The sequence below is a fragment of the Canis lupus genome, chromosome 13 (genome assembly GCF_048164855.1).
Source record: "Canis lupus baileyi chromosome 13, mCanLup2.hap1, whole genome shotgun sequence".
Taxonomy (NCBI): Eukaryota; Metazoa; Chordata; class Mammalia; order Carnivora; family Canidae; genus Canis; species Canis lupus.
In genome coordinates this window covers 57,517,081-57,541,445 of record NC_132850.1, presented here as the reverse complement: position 1 = coordinate 57,541,445, position 24,365 = coordinate 57,517,081, and the positions used below count along the sequence as shown (strand labels likewise).

Genomic DNA, 24,365 nt, shown 5'->3' with positions numbered 1-24,365 from the left:
TAGAGCCCGAAAGCACAAGCAGGAGGAGCAGCAGAGATAGAGGGAGCAGGCTTAGCAGGGAGTCCGATGCGGGGCTCGACCCTAGGACCCAGGGACCGTGACCTGAGCCGAAGGCAGACGCTCAACCAGCTGAGCCACCCAGGGCCCTGGTCTCTTCTGCTTAAAGAAGCAATATTTATTACAAAAGTATATACTTCATAATATTTAATTATATATAAATATATAAATTCCCATACTTCTGAAAACACATTTAAGAAATAGAGGGTAATTTTTTTTTGAGGGTAACTTTTTATTCTGTCTCCTAAAAGTTCTAGATTGTAAGGAAGGTACTTCGCTGTATTATAAATAAAAATTTTGAAGAAAAAAAAGCACCATTTTAACATTAAGTTCTTGAGAAAATCCTTATTCTCTACTCAATAGCAGGGGCTCAGAACCATGAAAAAAGGAAAAGTAAATACATTAGAAGAACTCTGAAAACTGATGAAAATATTAAGGCTATTTCAGCTTTATTTTGAAAAATAAATAACTGTATTTTGAAAATACAGGGAATAGGGATCCCTGGTTGGCGCAGTGGTTTGGCGCCTGCCTTTGGCCCACGGCGCAATCCTGGAGACCCGGGATCAAATCCCACGTCGGGCTCCTGGTGCATGGAGCCTGCTTCTCCCTCTGCCTGTGTCTCTGCCTCTCTCTCTCCGTGTGTGACTATCATAAATAAATAAAAATTTAAAAAAAAAAAGAAAATACAGGGAATATAATAAGACATCCTTTTTTTTTTTTAATCGTAATTCACTTAGCCAGCAGACCTGAAGAACGAGTAAAGCCAAAAATTCTATAGGCTCATAAATGGAGTCATTCTTAAACTAACAAAATTCATTTTAAAAAATGAAATGAAGGAGTGATGCCTTGGGAACCGTTAAGTTATTCAAAACACTTTTTTTTTAATGATAAAAAAATGTCAATGCAGATTCCACATATATTACAATACATCAATCAGTCATTCAGCCATACTGAGGATGGAGGGATATTTTCAAGGGCTCAAGAAACAATTTATCAAATTTAAAAGACCAGCCAAGGGACATCTGGGTGGCTCAGTGGTTGAGCGTCTGCCTTCGGCTCAGGTCGTGATCCCAGATTCCTGAGATCAAGTCCTGGGATGGGCTCCACACTAAGTGGGGAGTCCCTGTGAGATTCTCTCCCTCTGCCCCTCCCACTGCTCACATGCACTCACATGTTCGTCCTTGCTTTCTCTCTCAAATAAATCAAATCTTAAAAAAGAAATATATAGGGACGCCTGGGTGGTTCAGTGGTTGAGCATCTGCCTTCGGCTCAGAGTGTGATCCCGGAGTCCTGGGACCAAGTCCCACATTGGACTCCCTGAATGGAGCCTGCTTCTCCCTCTGCCTGTGTCTCTGCCTCTCTCTCTCTCTGTGTGTATCTCTCAGCAATAAATAAATAAAATCTTAAAAAAAAAAAAAAAGAGCAGCCAAATCTGAAAAGTTAAATGTTTTGAAAACTACCGATGAGTCATGAAATTAATTTATAAAGCCAGTCTTTTAGAATTATGCACAGCAATCTCATTTTCATCACAAACCTGTTCCTCATCTAGTGAAAAGTAGTGCTCAGAAATCAAAGAGAACCTGTAGACATCCAGAAACTGAGTGAAATTCAAAGCCAAATCTGCCAACCCACTAAACAAGGGCCTCAAGTAACTGCAATAATACTGCCAAACGGTTTATAGCACCACTAACCTGTACTTATCAGAAAGCAGATGAAGTAATTAGCCTTATTTACCAACTACATATTTCTTTAAAGAGCTATATCTGAGAGTTCAGAGGTCTTTATTCACCAAAGAGTTCCACAGGGAACTGATACGAAAAAATCTAACACCTAACACACCGTCAGCCCTTTTATTACAAAATTAGACCATAATGAAGGTCTTTATCAGCCGATCTCTAAAAGGAGCATCTTCCTTTGAAATAAACTCAAAAAATAACAGAGAACAGACTACTCCAAGTTTCTGTACCAGGCGTGGCAAATGTAAACTACAGTCCCTGCCTTGACAGAGGTTAAAACTAAATACAGCTTTGAAAGTTCTATTTACTCTTCTATTCACCACAAAAATAAAGCATTTTAATCTAAAGACTAATAGTAAATATTAAAATATCAATATTGCTAAGAAGCCCTAGAGTATTACCAACTGTGCATAATCTTAAGTTTGTCTAAATGTCAGTGTATGTGCATGTATGTATACACAAGTGTGTGTGTATTTGAATTTTCATATTTACATACAGCACACAAGTACCTCACAACACGCTAAGCTTGGGGTTAAACATCCTTGTACCACAATTCTACGTACAGGCTAATTCTTTAAAAATCTCATTCCTTCATGTAAATGAAAATCTTGGGACTTCACTATTTTCTTTATACACACATACAAGTACAGCAAAATCATGGAAACATGGACAAGAAGGATATTTGAAAATTGTGATTATATCCTGCTGGGAAAGAAAGGAGATTTGACGTATTTTCTTTCTCTTTTCTTTTCTTTTTTTTTTTTTTTTAAGGAAGGACTAAGGTAGTAGATGAGTGATGTAAAATGAAATAAATGCTTGGCCACATTAGGAAGGAAAAAAGCAGTACAACAATTGGTTACGGGCCAAAGCATCAAAGGAGAAGGTTCTTACGGATGTGAGAGACTGGCACGCTTCGGGCCTGTAGCAAAGGGGGCAGGAGGAGAGAACAGAAAGATCCTCCCTGTGGGGAGAACAGAGGAGGAGGAGGAGGAGGAGGTGGGGCAGTTGGGAGGGCATGAAGGGGACAGCAGCAGAGGCTTGGGGACCTTGCAGAGCAGGGTCAGTTCAGGATAGCTGCCGTGACAACAGGAAACCAAGTCAACACATGGGAAGACTGCTACAAGCAACGAGCACTGAGTAGAGGCTTGAAGTTCTAAATTGCACGTTTACAGATTTCAATCAAAATGCTTTAAGGGACTCAGTGGACCTGAATGAAGCTTTTTTTTTTTTTTTTTAAATACAGGAACAACTTCCTCTCCGGCAATAGGGAGAAACTCCTTCACAAAATGCTATGAAAACTCTTCTGGAAACCAATGCATTCAGGCAGACATATATGGGGAAAAGGAGAACAGAGGTAGCGTTACACACATTTATAGTGTGGGTGTGGGGTGCATGTATACATTTTTTAAAAAACTGTAATGGTTGAATTTCTGATCCAAAGGTTTTTAGCACCTGAAAAGTAACTGTAAATTAAAATGATATCATGAGGATGCCTGGACACTAAAGAAAAACTAAAACTGAAAGGACATACTGTTTATGTCATTTCTTGAATTAAATTCTTTTTTTTAAGATTTTATTAATTTATTCATGAGAAACACAGAGAGAGACAGAGACACAGGCAGAGGGAGAAACAGGCTCCCTATGGGGAGCCCGATGCAGGACTTGATCCCAGGACCCCAGGATCACACCCTGAGTCAAAAGCAAACACTCAGCCATGGAGCACCCAGGTGCCCCAAATTACATTCTTTAAGCAAAATATCTGTAGTGTGTCAGGTTACATATTTATATTATCCACCTCTATATTATCCAAGCAAGCAATCTAGCATATATTGATAACAACAAATGAAAGGAAGACGGAAATCACCTGATATTCTCATCCATTGTATAAAGTCCAACTAATTTCATCTATCTTTCTAGCACACAAAAAAAATGCCAGATTCTAAATGGTCAATTCTAAATTTTTTACAGTTCAATTTCGTCAGAGCCACAACTCTTCCCCAATCTTTTTTGTCATCCTGTTGGTTTACGCTAAAACAATTAACACCATGGGAGTTAGATATCACTACCATGATGCCTTCCTAACAAACGTTTAAAGCAGTTAAAAAATTGGGAGATCATAATACCATAATGTAAATTATCAATATACCAATGATGATAACAATAGTAGCAGCTACCTTTTTTTTTTTTTTTTTTTTGAGATTTGTTCATTTTAGAGGGAAGGGAGCTAGTGAGGGGAGGAGCAGAGGGAGAATCTGAAGCAGGCTCCCCGAGCAGCAGCTAACATTTTTATGCACTTCCGAGGTATGCAACACTCTACAGACTTTATACATGCTACTGATATTGTCCTCACACCAACACTAAAGGGTAGATACTATTACTACTGTTCCCACTTTATAGTTGAGGAAAATGAGGTGTGGAGTTGGATCAAAAGAGTATTATATTTACCTGGTGAAATTATTATAACCATCAACTTAGAAGTTACCAGCAGACAAACATAATAAGGAAAAAAAATACTCATCTCTTGATCATAAAGCCAAAGTCTGGAAGTCTTTGATATTCTGGCTACACTACATTCTTAACACTCGAGGGAGAACAAGAGCAGACAAGTCATTTCCCTCATGAGTTAATAACAGCGGGTCCCCAAAAGAGGGATGGTATTATGAAGTTATCACAGATTTATATACACCACAAATACAAGTATTCTTTAATTTTCAAAACTGCATGGACACAGATTGGTAAGAGCAGAAGCATGTCTCTTCAAGGATCACAGAAGAAAACACTCCAATTACCCTTCATCACAAGATTGGCCAAATACCAGGGATCTGATTAAGTGATCTACAATTAGTCTCTGCGAATTTTTGGTCTTAGGAAATCATGATCTCCTGAATATCCACAGACTTTCCATTGTCACCTGATTCTAACTAATCAAAAATCAGCAACTGCTACAATCAACTTTATATACAAATTCTAACCTAAATGCAATCAATTTAGGATTATCTAAGACGTGGCTTTGCATCATCAGCATAGCTCACATTCGCTGACTTTAAAACAAACAACTCAGATATATTTAAGACACTGTAACCTACCCACAATTTAAATGAATAAAAAGTAATCATTGCTAGGGACTCGGGGAAATGGAGGCAACCGATGGTGGGTTTCATCACCCCTGGCACCCCTGGGATGCCAGCAACAGAAAGGGATGACAGGCTTATACTCACATGCACACAAGCAATATCATTTTTTATGGCGCCATTTCTTACGATGGCATGAAAACGGCTGGAAAAAGCTAGTGAGTGGGATAACAGCTAAGGCAACAGAATCACAATGGCTAGGCTCAAATCTAGATCCCACTTTCAGCAATGAGACCTTGGCGAGTTCCTTAGCCCCTAAACGGCTCAGTACCTTCATGTGTAAAACTGGGGTGATGATAATATTTATCCCAAAGGCAGCCACAAGGAGTAAGTAAATTAATGCATGTAAAGTACTTATTAGACTATGTGGGAGATAGGAAGTGCTTGTTAAACATTTGCATCAAATGTTTACATCATCAATACTATCAAAACCATGCTTTAAGGAGGGAGGTCAAATTAATAGAAAGTTGACACACCGCCATTAGACAGCTTCAGAAAATGTTAATAATACCCCTCAGAGATTCCCAACCCTAACATCTGTACACTCATTCCATTGACAGCTTCTCATTGCTCCTAAAAGAAACAAATATTCTAAAATATTTGTCTTAATTTCTTCAAGAATAAATATGTTAAGGGCATCTGCCTCTTGCTAGTTTTCTCAGTAATAAATACACTCCGATTACTTACTATTCTTCTACATTTGATGTACCTTCTTTTATTCTCTAGATTGTATATTTAGAATTGCCTGTAAAACATCCCCTAGATGTCATAGTTTCATACGTTACAACCAAAGAATCATCCTAGATCAGATCACCTATCTTCTTCCAACCTCCATCCCTGACTCCCTGAAGGGCCTCAGTTCTAGCCATACCCCCTCAGATTACTTTGATGTTTCCTCACTAATCTCCCTGCCCAGCCACTCACTCTAATCCACCTTTGTATCTTCAGGGAGACATCTTTGAGGGGGAAGAATGGGGAGGCATTTGGTCACATCATTTTACTGCTTGAAAACTGGCCACCCAGCTGCAAAAGACATTTAAGAAAAATATCAACCAATAAATAAAAGATATTTTGAGGGCAGCCTGGGTGGCTCAGTGGTTTAGCGCCGCCTTCAGCCCAGGATGTGATCCTGGAGACCCAGGATCAAGTCCCACATCAGGCACCTTATGGGGAGCCTGCTTCTCCCTCTGACTGTGTCTCTGCCTCTCTCTCTCTCTCTGTGTCTTCCATGAATAAATAAAATCCTTATATATAAATGAATGAATGAATGAATGATATTTTGAGACAAAGAGATTTTGAATATTTCCATGATATTAAAGAATTATTTTTTAAGGTTTGATTGATAATATTGTAGTTAAATTTTTTGTTTAATCCTTTATCTTTTAAAGACAAAGACACATTCTAAAATTGATACAGATAAATTGTTATGTCTAGACTTAAATAAAAATAATCTGGTTGGAGATAGGGAATAGGAGATGAAACATAACTGGCCATCAATTAACATTATTGGATTATGCATACCTGGGGGACCATTATACTACTGTCTCCAATATCATCAATATTTGCAATTTTCCATAATAAAGTGTTATTTAGAAGGAAAAAAAACTCATTTCCAATTGCCTAAAAAATCACAACTGGTATTTTTAACAACGCATTCACAAGCAAATATGACTATAGCCTGACTCTTCCTTAATTTGTCATCTTGATGCACATGTCAGTGGCCCTAACCTTATAATATTCAGAACATCAGGCCCCTTTCCCTCTTACTGTTCCTTCTGCCAGAAAGTCTCTCTAGACCACCAGATATACTTTTGAGACCTAGTTCAAGGGCCACCTCTCTGAGACTCCCCCCATTCCCCACAAGGCTCCCCTTATACTTCTTCAGCCCTTAGTACCTATCTATTTTCAGTTCTTTTGGTTGGTTACTTTTTGCTGTTGTTGTTCTCCTTTTATTTCCATCTCCTTCAGGAGACTATAATTATAGCCTCCTTAAGGGAGAGTTGCATTTTATTTATTTCATTAAGTAATCCCTATAATATGCATGGAAAGTAGTTATTATTTATTTAATAAGTACTTTGAAAAATAGAAAGTCAACTGAACAACAGCCAATCGTGGCAAACATTATTAATAAAATAATATGTGCAGTAAATCAGTTTATACGTCCTTAATACAACAATATTTATCTACTACTATGTTTATCACATTCTTTAAAAACTTGTGGTCATTTTTTCAAGGAATATGTTACACATCTTGAAATAAGTATCAGTATTATTTATAGAACAAACTATGCCCAAAGAGATGTGGGCAGCTTATTTTCCTATTTTTGAAAGGATTATAAACTAAAATATGACATTTATGCTATCATCATTACATCTCATTCCATATGGTTGCGGGAAAATATATCTTGTTCTGTTGGAAAGACTACACTGTTCCTTATTTCATAATGATAAAACTGTCAAAATACTCCACAATACTAAATTAGATCTCTGAACCATACATGAGAGGTATATAGGTATAGATACACACTTATCTGCAAAGGACTGTAAACTTTACTTTATGACAGGTAATAGTTGAAATGTTTTATGTTTCTAAGTTACAAAAAATTAGTTAATGCAAAATTAAAGTAACGTTGACCTAGCCATTAGTAATACTTCTGTGATACTTTAAGGAAATTATTTAATTGTTGCCGTATACACTGAACAAAGAGAAAGGAAACACCTACTAGTATAAAACTTCATTTGCTTCATGTCTTTCATATCTCACAGTTTCACACATTAACCTGTAAGGGAAAAAAAAAAGAGGGGGACATGAGTTCAACATGTATCATGAAAAAACACTCTAATAATTTAAAAACATAAAAGAGACATGTAGTATAGACAGTTAAGATTATTTTATATGGATTGCCATAATTATTAGCCTCAAGATAAATATTCTTGATACCCAGGTTAAGAAAATAAAATAAAATCTGGTAAAAAGACACTAGGAAAAAAAAAAAACCTTTGTTATATGTCAATTTTACATGTTTATTTTTATGGGGTACAAAATTATATGTGTTTTACACTTTGTAAATGACATGTAGACAAATTAATGTTCTCTGAGGTAAGCAGAAAATAAGAAAAGAACCTAAAAATTAGAAGGGAGAACCTATTAATTTAAAAAATGATAACGTCATTCATGTTAATGTTATTTACCAGTATGTAATTTCAGCAAAAGTAGGCTTTTATTAACTCAGTATATTTATGACTAATGACTAAATGGAGGCTTTACAGCTTAAAGATTTGTTATTTTGGCTGATTCATCCCTGAGGAAAAAATTATGGAAATTATGGAAAACATGAATAAATGTTTAAATATTCAAAATTACCTCAAGAACAGCATTTTCAAGAAGCATCCTATTCTATTAAGCCCAAGTAAAATTTCCAAAAAAATACAAAAATGTAAAAGAGAAAATGACTGTTTCTTCTTATGAAGGAACCACCAAATAATAAATTGGCTATAAAAGTGATTATTTCAACAGCACCTCCATTTTGATCAATGGGGTTAGTGGTCTCCACTTTGTGCAAGCAACTCTGATATCAACCCATTGCCATCTTTCCTGTTTGCTAAATCCTATTAACACAACATACTCTTGATTTTTCACTTGAAAACAACTTTCCTGTATATTCTTCTTCCTTGTACTTACTACCACCATTCCTACTTCAGAGGTCCTCTCTATCCCTTAACTTGAAACATCCCAACTGAATGTTACTTAACTCGAGGAGGCAGTATCAAACCTTGAATACACATCATTAACACAGGGATTGAATCACACCAATTCTTTATAAGAAAAGATAAGAGTCACAAGTTTTAAGTCTAAAAATACCTGGTCTTAAATTAGATAACAGCCCTCCTTGTTTCCTGTTAGAATGAAAGAAGCGTCCTTGCCCTAACCTCTTCAATGGATCTCATTTCTTCTCCTACAGTAGACCTTGCGTTCCTTCAGGTTTACCTCCTTCTCCTACATCACCATCCATGTCTACCTCCTCCAAAATCATTTCCTTTACTAAATAAACACACCTTAGCATCACCCGTGTGGGGTAAGGGTGCACCTCTTTTGACCACACATACCCCTCCCGCTACTAACCACATTTTGCTTTTACCCATGACAGATATTCTCCTCTTGGGCTGTCTATATATATTCTCTCTCCATTTTCTCACCTTCTTAACATTTCTCCATCATTTGCTCCCTGAAACTCCAAAGAAAAGGCTCTAAAAGTTCTTAGTGTCCTCTGTATTATCTAAATCTTTTCTGTCCTTATCTTAATTCCACTTCTCAGCAGTATCATTACACCATCATTTCCTAGAATCTTCCTGTCCTCAATCTTCTGGTTTTCCTCTTAACTCCTTAGTCATTTTTTCTGTCTCCTTTGGATTCTCCTCCCATTCCATTCCTCTACCTAACTTCTAAATGTTATCAACTCCTATCAGCCCTCTTCTCCTCTGCACCATGTAATCTTATCCAGTCTATGATTTTAAGTTTAATCTATAAACAGATGACTTCCCAAACAGTGCCCCACACCTAATCTCTCACTTATCTAAATGCCTACTCAACATAGCCACTGGCTGTGTAACAGCGACTTCATGTTCAAAATGTCCAAAATGGATCTTAAATTTCCTTCCCAAAAATTTGCTTTCCCACAATCAATAGAACCCAAATGTTTAGGCCAAAAACCTTGGAATCATTATCCTTGACTCCTCCCTTTTCTTAATATCCCATCTTTCTGCCAGCATCTGTTTCCAAAATATATTCTCTCAAATTGACCAAGTCTACAAATGTAGACATCAGCTTCTGCTTTTGTACACCTATTGTCCATTCGCCACATGGCTTCCAGAGAAATCTTTCTAAACCTTAAGTCAGATCCTCTCACACTTGTGCTCTTGGTTCCCACTACCTTTGGAAGAAATCCAAACTCCTTATCCTCGGTGCCTTCATGCACTGAACCTGTTTCCCATAGCAGAGTATCTGGGCATCACTATACTGTGGAGATTTCTGCAAACTGCCCTGACTCAGATGTTACTGCCTTTGACCACAAAGTGAAAGCAGCCCAACACCCATTCTTATGTGTATGGTAAGTGTTGGAAAGCTTGTTCGTACAAACACACTCTAAATGGCCTTGTTAATCACTATCTTGAGACTGTAGAGATCCTGTCCTCCCCTCTATATTCCCATCAAGCAGAATGTATAGAAGAAAGTGTTCAGTGTTCAAGGTCACTGGCTGATCAGAAGCATCTCCTTTGTAACAAAGAGTGTCTGGATGGCAGACCTTGAGCTCCTTGGAACACTGGCCATGCTGGAAGGGGATGGGCTACAGATAGTTGCTGGCTATTTGCTACAGTATAAAAGCTTGCTGCATGTAGATCTCTGCAACAGATGCTGTGTGTCCAGGCTGGCACTTCTGGACTCCCTATAGTAAGTTCTCCCAATAAACCTATGCCTCCCTGGCTGTCTCCAGGTCATTTCTTTGGCCTCATAGGACAATCATCCACCCTTGGCTTACAGTCTGTTGGGGTGTGACCACACAAATGGTGAGCCAACCAGGAAGCCAGGAAAAACAAAACAAAACAAAACAAAACATGCAAACCATGACCACCAACACGTGGGAAAGGGAATAAGGATTTTTGCAGGGGAAATCCCAGGCTGGCCATCCACATCTATGTGGGGCTCGATAGCCCCTATCCTTGATGGATAAGCCCACCACATGAGTATAACGAAATGCCCCCTGAAAGTATCAAAGGGTCTAGAGGAAATTTTGACCAAGATAAATTTGACTAAGAAAAGGATAGATGCTCAGTTGCCATAGTTAGCTGACCCCTCCTGTCCGTGTAGTTGCCTTGAAGAAAGTATGCCACCCTACAGGAGAAACTGCATTTAGAGAGGAAGGCAAGACTAACATAAATGACACTCCATAGACCTCAATAATCGGCTTGAGGAAAACAAGATGTTAAATTAAAAACTCTGGCACACAGAACGGCCCAACTGAAGGGTGGTTAACTGCCCCAGCAACAAAGTCCCTGCATGTATCTCTAAGCCAGCCTGGGATTCCCAAGCTGGGGGACCCAATGAAAAGTTCTACCGAAGAAGAGACTAATTGGAATGAGCCCATAAAAATTCCCATTCTCTTAGCTCAGCCTCTTGTTACCAACCAAAATGAAAGCAGAGCATTCATGCCCATTGAATGGGGAACCCTGGAACCTGCGGGCAACTTAAGCATCGGCATAGACCACAGTGGAAGATTAGACACCTGCCGAATGGATAGAATTGGGGGATAAATTTGGAGAGAAACAAAGGGAATCCAGGGTGGCATGGCTGCTCAGTACACGGGACATGGGCACTGAAGGCAGGTCGCTGTTGGCCAGGGATGTGCAAACTGGCATTCATTACATAACAATCTGTGCTACAGTCAGTCTGCCCCTGATGGTTGGCGGGGCCTTGTGTCCATCTTGACCCTCTAATGGGGCAGCCCCTGATGGGCTAAGCTGGCTGCCACAGGTCTGGCAGAAACAGGAAAGGTCAGAAAAAGAGGTATTGGGAAGGCAGGGATGAAGGTAACAGATTCACAGGAGGAAGAAACAAAGACGACGGGTGCACATGTTACCTGTTGCCAGATGTAGTGAGACCTCAGGGTAACAGGGACCCTCTGTGAGACAAGTAATCCAGTGCAGTCCTTGTTGGCCTCTGGCAGAATTTAAAACCTGAACAGCAATTTACAAAGGGCACCCTGAGACAGAAGATGACAGGCGCTTTCTCTACAAACCAGGGAAGAGGCCAAGGACACGTGCTGCTGCTTCAGGCTGCTACCACCCAGGTACCTGGGGACTGGGGGCCACATGGAGAACTCACCATAGATTGGTCCCATAGAGTGTTTCAGCTCTGGTTAAAACTAGTGCCAAATGTACTCTCTTTTACGGTAACCACTACGGAGGGGGGGTACCATACAAACAAAGCAGGTTGCCGTAACTGTGGACAGGATAACTCCCACCAAAGCCCTATTCGTTGTATATGACCCCAACACCCAAATATATTCTAGGAATGGATGTCTTCGCAAGACTAACGTTACAAACTATGGCAGGGGATTTCAAATTGAGGGTGCACTTGGTCAAACAAATAATAAGGGGAGATGCAAAATGTACAGCTGTAATGCTACTTGTCCCACAGAGGGGGATGGCAAGTAAATAGTATCACCTCCCAGGAGGCCACGAAAAAAAATCACAGGCATGGGGCAGCCTGGGTGGCGCAGCGGTTTAGCGCCGCCCTTGGCCCAGGGTGTGATCCCCAAGACCCGGGATTGAGTCCCACGTCAGGCTCCCTGCATGGAGCTGCTTCTCCCTATGGCTGTGTCTCTGCCTCTCTCTCTCTATGTCTGTCTCGAATGAATGAATGAATGAATGAATGAATAATAAATAAAATAAAATAAAATAAAATAAAATAAAATAAAATAAAATAAAATAAATAAAATAAATCACAGGCACAATTAAGGAATTAGCCCAGGTGGGCAATGATATGACCAACTCACAGTCTATATAATAGTCTTGTCTGGCCTGGAAAGAGACCAGATGGAACATGGAGAATGACTGTGGATTACAGGGAACTAAATATGGTGGTAGCCCCTCTTCGTACAACTGTGCCCAACATCATGTCACTTGCTGACTTGAATTGGGGAAGTTTTAGGCACATATCATTATGTTAGAGCTGGCTAACCCCTTTTTCAGTATTCCTATAGCTCTAGAAAGCCAAGAACAATCCATTTTCACCTGGGAAGGAGAACAGACATTCATTATCCTACCACAGGGGTATTTATAAAGCCCCTTGATTTGTCACAGCTTGGTGGCCAGTCTTTTTGTTTCATTATACTGATGATCTAATGTTAACTTTTCAGTCTTTTTCTACTTTGCAGGCCGCTGCACCAGATTTGCTTTCTCACCTAATAAGTCAAGGTTGAGAAGTCAACAAAAACAAAATACAGTGTGCTGGCTTATCGGATAAGACAAAGGTTGTTTCTGTAGTACCTAATGAGAAAATACAGGCACACCCATGCCCCACTATCCCAAAGCAGCTGCAAACCTTCGTAGGTCTCTTAGAGTATTGGCATCAGTTTACCCCTTGTCTGGCTCAACTGCTTCTGCCCCTTCATAGACTGGCTTAAAAGGAGCCCAATGGGACTAGTCCTCAAGAGGGCACATTTGAACACGCCAAGATGGCTATTAAATAGATCAAAGCCTCAAGTATTCTTGTATAGGGACAGCCATATGAATTGGGTGTAGCCAGTTACCCAGAAGGTTTGGATGGAGCTTGTAGCAATGGCAAGAACACAAACGAGTACTAATAGGTTTCTGATCACAATCATAAAAAGGAGCTGAGAGGCACCTGGGTGGCTCAGCTGGTTAATAAGCAGCTGCCTTCAGCTCAGGTCAGGTTCTGCGAGTCCCAGGATCGAGCCCCACACATCAGGCTCCCTGCTCACTGAGGGAGGGTCTGCTTCTCCCTGTCCCTCTGCCTCTCCCCACTGCTCATTCTCTCTCTTTCTCTCTCTCTCAAATAAATAAATAAGATCTTTAAAAAATTAAAATAAATTAAAAATAAAAAGGAGCTGACCCAATATAACATTTTAGAACAGCTGTGTGCTATTTACCCTGCCTTATAGCAAGTAGAAGACATAACTAAAGGGATCCCAGTAGCTGTTCACACCCAGTATCCTATAGCAGGATGGCTAAAGGATATATAATCCAAAGGCCTGAGTCAGGCAATGACCCAACCCAAACCAGAGGAATGGCATGCCTCCTCGCAACAATGTAGACCTTGACCAACAGTCCTCCTAGTGTGGAGCTGCACTCCATTCTCTGCCCTGTAACCTATATCACAGTTTGGTCCATTGTCATGTACCTTACAATCCGTCCCGTGCCTACACTCTACTCACTCAAGGACCTGATGTCACCCTTAGAATACATATAGACAACGTGCAGGAAGAATGTTCTCTGCTGCAGATAGAGGCACAAGGTAACCTTTTATTGTCCTTGCCACAAATTCCATCTACAGGGGAACATATAATTAAATGGCCCTGGAAATGGCAAAGAAGTCCACAGTGCTTTAGGTTTTTGGCCCAGTGGGGAAAAGGAGTAGAACAGGACCTAACCATCCCCCATTTCCTCACCCAACTCAACCAAAGATAATAAAGGCACACAACCCCAGATCTCTCATTAAAAAGGACACTATTGGGGCACATGGGTGATCAGAAGGTTAAGTGCCCAACTCTTGATTTTGGCTCAGGCTATGATCTCAGAGTTGTGTGACGGAGCCCCTACACTGGGCTCTGGGCTCTGTGCTGTGCTGGGTTTGAAGCCTGCTTAAGGAGTTTCTCTCCCTGTTAAAAAAAAAAAAAAAAAAAAAGACAAAAGGGACACAATCATAATCACCTTATGGAGCACTGTTATACTCCCACCATCCTTTTCAGGTTGTCCCACTGTGTAACAGAGGGGAGGTGAACAAATGGGTACCACAAACCTAGAGCCAAACCACGAGTCAGGAGTGGTATTATCCCAGAACGGCACCTCCTGCATTCATTAGACAATCATGACCTGCCTCTTCTGGTGCCTCCTAAACAGCTTAACTTTTTGCCCTTGGATTCTGTATGGGGAACCTGTTTGCCAACTGGGCCCTGACCACAGCTTCCATACAGAATAAAACCAACTGTTGGGTATATAGTGAACTCCCCCTACCAGGGACTGCAGGCTTCCTCTGATAAAATATTTTCTAGAGTTTCTCAGCCATTTGTTTTCTATTATTTGAATGCTGTGGCTTATACTGTTACTGTAGGATTTGGTGCAATTCATCTCAGCATACTTGGCCCCGGGAAATCTCAGAAAAAGAGGATATAAAAAATGTACGGGCCAGGAGGGCCTCAGTGGCTCAATCAGTTTAGTGTCCAACTCTGGATTTCAGCTCAGGTCATGATCTCAGGGTTGAGAGATCAAGCCCCACGTCAGGCTACATACTGCTGAGTGTGGAGCCTGCTTAAGATTTTCTCTCATCCTTTCCCTCGCCCCTCCCCCTCCTAAAAAAATATACATGAGCCATCCAGGGAATCTCTGATAGAGTATATGGTACAAGCTAGAAGGCTAGTTTGTACAAGCGCAGTTTGAACGTTCCTGTTAATAACTCACTGAAAATGTAGAGATCCCATCCTCCCCCTCTATATTCCCATCAAGCAGACTATGTAGAACAAGCTGTTCAGTGTTCAAGGTCAGCAGCCCAGGGTGGCTAACACAGAGCATCTCCTTTGTAACAAAGAGTGTGTGGACAGCAGGCCTTGAGCTCCCTGGAACACTGGTCGCAGAAGGAGGGGAAAGGCTACAGATAGCTGCTAGACAAAGCTGCTATGCTATAAAAACCTGTTGCATGTGGATCCCAGCAGTGGTGCTTTGTCCACTCTGCTGTCCCTGGATTCCCTCTACACAAGATCCCTCGGCAAATTTATGTCTCAATCACTGTCTCTGTGTGTCTTCTGCCTCACTGGACTATCACTCACCCCTGGTTCAGAATCTGCTGGGTAACTCTATACACCATGCTAAGCACACTAACATCTGAAGAAAACAACACTGATCCACTTACTTAAGTCTTGTCTGCCCCATCAGGAATATAAGCTCCATGATGGCAGAGGTTTGGTCTACTTAAATGCTGCATCTCCATAGCTTATGTCAGCGTCCAATACATAGTAGGCACACAATAGATAATTGTTGACAGAATAAATAAATTTAACCAGTGCCCTCAGAAAAACAGGAATAAAATCTTCTATGCGACCAATAACTGGGGAAAGTACTAACATAAATAAATGGGAAAAGTACCAAAATTGGTTGTCTTTAAACATTGTTGAATATTTTATAAAAAGCACATTGATATTCCCTGAATCCTCAAGAATATACTAATAAGCATAATTCAGTTGTTTCTTAATGATCTACAACTGCTTATATAACAATAATTACACTTATCCATAACGCTAAAGATATATATGTATGTGTGTGTGTGTGTATGTATATATATATATATATATATATATATATATATAGTTAGTTATATTTATTTATTTATTTCAGCAGTCTTTCATTTCCAACACTGAATGGACTCAGACGGTTATTCTGCTTTTTCAGATTTTTGGCCTCCACTCCTAATTATAGCATCCTCTACCCATATCGGAAATATCCTTCTTCTAAACTATGTGGGTTAAGGGAGTAAATATTAGAAATATAAAGTCAGGGATCCCTGGGTGGCGCAGCGGTTTAGCGCCTGCCTTTGGCTCAGGGCACGATCCTGGAGACCCGGGATCGAATCCCACGTCGGGCTCCCGGTGCATGGAGCCTGCTTCTCCCTCTGCCTATGTCTCTGCCTCTCTCTCTCTCTCTCTCTCTCTCTCCCCCTCTGTGACTATCGTAAATAATAAATAAATAAATAAATAAATAAATAAATAAATAAACAAACAAATAAATAAATAAAGTCATGTTGAAAAAATACATAGTTTTTAAGTGAAGATCTAAAAACCTATTCATTACACAAAATATGTGATCTTATGGCAACACAGTCAACTAATTGCATGTCAATTACCACTCAGAATCACGTGATAGCATGCATATGGATGGGCCACAATAATGCACAAAGCCAAAGTTTTCAGATAAATGAAACCCTCTGCTATCCCTCATAGAAGACTAACGTTCTATATTACCCAATATCAAATAAACTTCTAAAATCTTGATTAAGAGCTGCCTTTTCTAAAATTGGAAAACTCTATTATGTGGAAGTCTTAACTGTTCTCTATTAATCCCAGGGAGAGTATAAAATTCAAAAAAAAGAAATTAAGATATATTTTTCCTAGAAATGGTAGCTATTATAAAAGCTTATCCAAGTTATTATGTTTATCTGCACCTCTTTTTTGTTATTAATCATGTTAGTATCCTGATCTTGTTCTAAAAAAGGACTGAAGTTAGTTTCAGCTGATATTTTCCATAAATATCAGAAACAAATGACTTTTCAATATAAGCAGATTAAGATAAACATCCCAAAGTTCCCTCCCTGTAAGCTCAAACCAACAAACAAAACTATATAGTCTCCAAAACAGACTTTCTAAGGTGTAAATAGACTAAACTACACTACTGAATTAATCAGTTATTTCTAACCATAATTTCCCTTTGAAACAGTGGAAAGTTGATGGTTCTAAAGCTGGGTAATAGGTCTATGAGACTTTGTCATACTATTTACTTTTGTAATTTTGCAAATTTCCATAAGAAGTATTAAAATTTTCCTTGTTCTATTGCATAGAGTTCCTGTTACCTCAGTAATTTTATAATCACATGTACTACAGACATACATTATGTAATCAATATGTTAAATATTACTGAAATATTACCCATATAAAACTATATGTATATACTATATATATAAAACTACAACATTTTATACGCACATGGGAATGTGCCATTTGTATTTGCTTATTAAATAATTCCATTTGCACTTGCAGATTAACTGCATTTATTAAATAGATGGTGCATAACTTTTTCTTAGGGTAGCTGCCACCGAAAAACATAAAATGGAAGTTATAGACACTTTAAAAATTATGCCTACTTTAATTTGAGCCATCTTCTAAGTTCCCAATGGTTTTGCCCTTTCCAATAAAACTTGAATTTTTAAGCACTTAACCTGCAATCTACTTTAATTTAAATGATTTTCATCAAAAATTAAATTTTAAAAGTACTGAATCCTCTTGACACTTTTTTCAATTAACAACTAAATATGAAATTGACATGCTCGCCAATTAATTAGTGTTTAAAGAGTAAAGGGAAAATACATAGAAAATGTATTGCTTTCATAATTAAAAACTACTGGTATTAAAACTAGCTACAGTTGGAGGAAACAAAAGCTCATATGTCCTTGCTGACATTTATATATAATCCATCTACCTAAGGTCCTTTGTTTTCTGTTCCAGTTAAGAAAAAAATCACTGGCTTACATGATTTTGCTCTTTTAATATAACCAGATAATCATAATTAAGATTGCTGCATCACTGTAGAATAGAACCAATAAGATTTTTATGTTTCCCAAAAAAGGGCAGTCAACTTAATGCAATAAATATATTCTATACAAAGACCTAAAACATACTGATAATGAACCCAATTATTCTTTGAATGGGTAAAAACATTCTGGTTTTGGGGATGCCTGGGTGGCTCAGTGGTTGAGCATCTGCCTTGGGCTCAGGACGTGATCCTGGGGTCCTGGGATTAAGTCCCACATTGGGCTCTCTGAATGAACCCTGCTTCTCCCCCTGCCTGTGTCTCTGCCTCTCTCTTTCTGTGTCTCTTGTGAAAAAATAAATAAAATCCAAAAAAAAAAAAAAAATCTGGTTTCTTATGTATCTAAACATTGAAACATTGAAATGTAGATCTTTGTTTGCCAGGACAGCAAATAAGGTTTCTTTTGGGGTATTCACCACATAGTGTTTATTCCTTTAGATGAGGGAGGGTAGGGAGTGGGATATGGAGGAGAGAATATCACTATGGCAGAAATGTCAAAATATTATTATATGGATATAAAACTTATAAGGCCAAGTACAGAGGCTAGATAGAGCAGAGTTTTCACAAGTTATCTTTAATCCTATTTCTTTAACCATAAAAAATGATCATAGAAAATCCCAGCATCCCATTATCAGTCATTGTAAAATGACTCACCTAAGCTGGTGCTCTCTCAAGTTTGATAAGGCTTCCATACCATGTAAATAGGAATATACTATTTCCAGATCCTGTTTGAAAAGAAAAACAGAAATTTTTAGATTCTCAGGAAAGGCAGCTTCTAAAATAAGTCATTATATTTACAAAGTTAAAAACAGTGCTTTTCTTGTAATACAAGTTCTCTTAAGACATAAAAAATAACATTATCAAGAGAAAAGCTAAATCACACAAATGTCATTCATCAGCCACCTTGGGGATATAGACAGAGCCTCAAAATATAAAATAAATTGGCTTAATTAAACTTATGAAAATAAATTCCTTTTGTTTTTTATCACTTACTTTCTGCCTTTTAAATAAAATCTCAAATGTAAAGTCTTAATTTATATGCCAATAATATGCTTAAATCAAATTATTTTCCCAGTCAACATAAAATTAATGCATGCTATTACATGACTACACTTAAAAATGAACACGAATTTTTTCAATTCTTATCACAATGACATTTCTTATATATAGAAATATTTAAGTTTAAATATTTGCCTTAAAAAAAGAGACGTCTTACTTTTCTCAATCATACTATAATACTTAGAAAAAATTCAAAGTTATTCATGAAAGTTCAGAACAGGTAAAAGTTCAAAACCCCATTTTTATTCATTTAAATGACAAGCTAACAAGTTATTAGTATTTCAAGACTAATCTAGGATTACAGTTTGTGGAAACAAGAATATGAAGGGGTATTTACTACTCCTCTCTTAAATTTTAGTTAAAATCTAAAACAGAAGTATTTTAAGAAACTTGAAAAATTATCATGTTTTTTAAAGATTTTATTTGAGAGAGGGAGTGCATCCATGCGGGTGGGGGAGAGGGGGAGGGAATCTGAAGTGGCCTCCCAAGAGGAGCCCCGTGTGGGGCTCAATCCCAGCACTATGAGACCATTACCTGAGCCAACACCAAGAGTCAGAGACTTAACCGACTGAACGCCACTCGGGTGCCCCCTATCCTTTGTGTTTTAAAATAAGAGTTTTATTGAGATACAAGTCACATAAAATCTTTTTTTTTTCTTCCAGGAGTTCACAGCAGCACCGGACCAGGGCACAGACCCCAGCCAAGGCCATGTGTGTGACCCTCCCCGCCCTCTGGACTCTGACACCCACTGCACCTTACCCCAGAGGAAGAGCAACAGGAAGAGGGTGAGGGCGGGCAGGGTGAGGACCCCCCAGAGAGCAGAGGTGGGGGCTGGGGTGTCTGCTGCCCGCTCTGACAGGGTGGCTGGGTGAGCTAGAACTCAAAATTTCTCTTTTTCTGGGGGGGGGAGGGGGAAGCGTGAGCGGGGGTGGGGGGTGGGGGGGGTGGGCTGAGGGAGAGGGAGAGGGAGAATCTTACGCGGGCTCCAAGCCAGTAGCTCCATCTCACGACCCTGAGATCTTGACCTGAGTTGAAATCAAGAGCCAGAAGCTTAACTGACTGAGCCGCACAAGTGCCACAAAATTTACTATTTTAAAGTGAATAATTTGGTGGTTCATTTTTGTATGATCCTCATCACTACTTCAGAACTTTTCAATGCCCCAAAAGGCAACTCCATATCCATGAGCAGTCATTTTCCATAACCCCCACTCCCAACTCCTGGCAACCACTAATCTACTTTGTTTCCATGGACTTGCTTATTATGAACATTTTGTGTAAAAGGAATCTAACAATGGAATTTACACCTTCTCTGTCTGGCTTCTTTCACTTAGCACAATATTTTCAAGGTTCATCTACTCTGTAAACATGTATCTCTACTCTCCACTATATTGCCAAGTAATATTTCATTGTGGAGGTACAGTTAAAAATAGCAAATTTTTGTTTAAACACCTGTTTTCAGTTCTCATGGGTATATGCTTACAAATGGAATTGCTGGCTCCTATGGTAACTCTATCTTTAAGGAACTGTCAAATTTCTTAAGTGGCTGTACCATTTATAAGCCTATCAGCAATGTATGAGGAATGCTATTTCTCTACATACCTCCTTGTTATATGTTGTCCACAACACTTGTTATTGTCTTTTTAATTTTCACCACTCTAGCTGGTTTGGAGTGGTATCTAGTTGTGGTGTTGATTTGCATTTCCCTAAAGACTAAGGATGCTAAGCACTGTTCATGTGCTGACTGGCTGGCCATTTATATAACTTCATTGGAAAAAATATTCAATATCTTTGTTCATTTTTTAACATTTTTTATTATTGAATTTTAAGAATTCTTTATATATCCTGGATAGATGGCTTTTATCAGATATATAATTTGCAAATATTTCCCCACATTCTACAGGCTTTGTAATTTGTCACTGTCTTGGATGATGCCTTTAGAAGCACAAAATTAATGAATTTTGATGAAGTCCAATTTACCCATTTTTTTCTTTTGTTGTGTGTGCTTTTAGAGTTATATGTAAGAAACTATTAATCCAAGGTCACAAAGATTTACTAATATATTTTCTTCTAAGAGTTCTACAGCTGTAGTTCTTACATTTAAGTCTATGATCCATCTTTGAGTTACTTTTGTATAGTGAGGGAAGAAGGGTCCAACTTCGTTCTTTTGCATGTGGATATCCACCTGTCCCCATTATCCTTTGTTGAAAAGACTATTCTTTCCCCCATTGAACTGTATTGGTAACTCTTGCTGAAAATCAACTAACCACAAAAGTGTTTCTTTTTGGACTCTCAGTTTTATTCCACTGGTCTATATGTCTATCCCTACGCCAGTACCACACTGTCTTGTTTATGCACCTCTGTGGTAAGTTTTAAAAACAGGAAGTATCAGTGTTCCAATCCTATTCTACTTTTTCCAAGATTGTTTTGGCTCTTTTGAGTGCCTTGCAGTTCCATATGAATCTTAGAACCATTTGTCAATACAAAAAAAAAAAAAATTTTTTTAAGCCAACTGAAATTTTAATAAGGATTGCATGGAGTCTGAAGATCAATTCAGGTAGTACTGCCATCTTGACAACATGTAACCTCCCAATCCATGCAGGGGATGCTTTGTCATTTACTAAGGGGTCTTCCCTAATTTCTTTCAACAATGTTTTTATACTTTTCAGTATACAGGGCTTGTACTACTCTGGTTCAATTTAATCTTCTCTTTCAACTAAGAAAAAAAAAACAACTCTGGAGCCTTAGGAATACCTTTCTGAACAATTCAAACTATATGTGCAATTTATATTAAGGGCACAGATAAGGGACAGTGATAACAACTAGACAGAAAATTCAAAACATTCTTAAGAGGATACTGTGGAGGTTTTCAGCCTAAAATATTATAGTGTAGTCCTTAAAACAATATTGTGATGGGGTAAGGCAGAAAAAATCTTACTTGTAACTTAAATTTGTTCCAATTTAAAATTTATCAATATTAGAAATTTAAAGTGCCATCCTCTGATGATCAACTTTCAAATAAACCAATGGTCTTTAACTTTATTCATCTATGGTCCTTGTGGCTTCCCACAAGTATTTTAAAAGTTATTTAAAGGCTGTAACCTAAAACTAGACTCTATAAATTCAATATGAATAAGAAAGCTGAAAAAAGAAAAAAAAAAAAAAAACCTTTCCTACCATCTAGTTAACAAAGTTTGCATTCCTAAAGCTAATAAATTCCTTCCTTAGAAGCAATCACTCCAATCATAATATTCTATTTGCATGTAGGGAAAACCAATAAAAATATCCTAATTAATGAGTTTTCCTTAATAGCTATAATAAAAGGTCTTTCTGAACAATCCTAGAGTTCACATTCTATTTTAGATATAAATATGTGTGCTACTTGCAGTCTAATAGTATGAAACACAGCCCCCCCCCATTTTCAAAGAACTTATTTATATTCAGAAACTAATACTGAAGTCTTACATATTTTTTTTAAGATTTTATTTATTTATTCATGAGAGACCCACAGAGACAGAGGCAGAGACACAGGCAGAGGGAGAAGCAGGCTCCATGCAGGGAGCCCAACGTGGGACTCCAGGATCTTGCCCTGGGCCACAGGCAGACACTTTAATCGCTGAGCCCTGTCTTACATATATTTTTAACTGAACTTTCAACCTTGGGTTTATAACCTGCTCATGGCCTAAAACACCTCTAATCTAAGCAAACAGATAAGACTATTGACATTCATTTAATACTCATCAAGCAGATAAATTTACAATGACAAAAAAAGATATACTGGGGAAGCAATAGAAAGAAATTTTTTTTAAGCTGGGGAGGAAGAAGTCTAAAAGAAACACGATAGAAGAATTTGGAAGCTTAGAAATAGAATGGAGGGGAAAAAGCACCCTTAAACCTTAAAAGACAGTAAGTCTTAAGTGACTGTCTTTTTCAAACAAACCAAGCAAAAATCAAAGTAAAAGAGCTTATCCCTTAATGAAATGGCACTTTATTAATTTGTTGCTCTTTAACACTGTGGAGTTCATAATTGTGGAGGAGTCACCTTCCTGAAAAAGTTATGTCATACCCATTACGTGTATCAGTACTGATGTTAACAACTCTGAGTATGAATGTCTGGCCTATACAATTATATAAAATATATTTAAGAATAACTATCACATTATTTATATTAGGACAGTATGTATAATCATAACTTGCAGATTAAATAAAATTGCTCATGACTTTTAAAAATGCAGAGAACAATGGTGCATTCTCACCTATTAAGTCACTGACATAAATAAATGGGTCAGAGAGCTGTTATGAAGCCTGCATTATAAAACTCTTGAGTGTGAAGGAAAATGACTGTATTACATCACCACTGCATGACCAAATCTGTATGTATGCCACTGCATAAATAAAACGTCTGCACCTCACATGATCATGATGCTTTCTGGAGAATAAGCTTGAACATGTGTCACCTGAGTGATGCACAATCAGAATCCTATGCAACTGTTTTGTGTACTTCAGATACCTAACTAGACTATAAACTTCCTGAATTCAACTCTTGGAATGAATTCAACTATTATGTCCAGAGTTTCTTCTATCACACTTAGAATAAGTCATCTCAAAAGAAACTTATTTTAAATGGTTTATGCCACAAGGAGTTTACAAACTCAAGGCGCAGTCATCATTATTCTAAATGAATCTGTTAAACAGAAAGGTAATATTACCTAGTTGGAATTAGATGACTTTACGGATACATTCTATCTAAGCTTGAGATCTCTTAATTGTAACTAACAGAAGGAATGGTAAGAAATGATGTCTAGATGGCAGGCAACAAACAAGTCTGTGTACTGTTTCATGTGCAATATGAACACAACCATCACAGCTTCAGGTAGGGAGGAAAAGCAGAAAAGCTTTGGAAAAGGCATCAGAAGTCTCTCCTCCCAACTCTGAGGAATGAAAGAACATTGACTAGAGATGAGCAAAAGAAAAGCAAACTCAAGGAATAAGAACTCTGGCTAAGCTTTCCTTCAATAAAGAGTCCAGTGGCCAAATATTAGGTTTAGCAATGATCAGGGATTTCAAGTAAAGTAAATAACACTGAAAGGCAAAAAGGAAGACAAGCTTTCTTATCCTTTCCTAGTAGCAAATATTCCTAGCAATATTTTGAAATAGGCAAATATGGCCTTTTCAATCTTCCTACGCATTTTTTTCTACCCTCTCCCTAGGTATCCAGCGATCTTGCATTACCCCAAACCTCATTCTGAGGCATCAGTGCCCTGATCTAAAAATTAAAGGCCTAAAAATCAAAA

At 38.3% G+C, this 24,365-nt stretch overlaps 1 protein-coding gene and 1 long non-coding RNA gene across 10 annotated transcripts in view; one reads left to right on the top strand and one right to left on the bottom strand.

Moving 5' to 3' along the window:
• RAPGEF2 (Rap guanine nucleotide exchange factor 2) overlaps nucleotides 1-24,365 on the bottom strand; it is a 242,043-nt gene that overhangs the window by 149,883 nt on the left and 67,795 nt on the right. For all 8 annotated transcript variants that reach the window (XM_072773789.1, XM_072773792.1, XM_072773794.1 and 5 more), the window contains exons 2-3: nucleotides 18,670-18,740; nucleotides 7,647-7,703 (exon numbers count right to left, since the gene is read on the bottom strand). In XM_072773789.1, coding sequence (XP_072629890.1) covers nucleotides 7,647-7,703; nucleotides 18,670-18,740 — 128 coding nt within the window. The remainder of the gene's footprint in view (nucleotides 1-7,646; nucleotides 7,704-18,669; nucleotides 18,741-24,365) is intronic.
• LOC140603162 (uncharacterized) overlaps nucleotides 11,392-24,365 on the top strand; it is a 61,977-nt gene continuing 49,003 nt past the window's right edge. For both annotated transcript variants that reach the window (XR_012006217.1, XR_012006218.1), the window contains exons 1-2: nucleotides 11,392-11,768; nucleotides 19,737-19,859. This is a non-coding gene — a long non-coding RNA (uncharacterized lncRNA). The remainder of the gene's footprint in view (nucleotides 11,769-19,736; nucleotides 19,860-24,365) is intronic.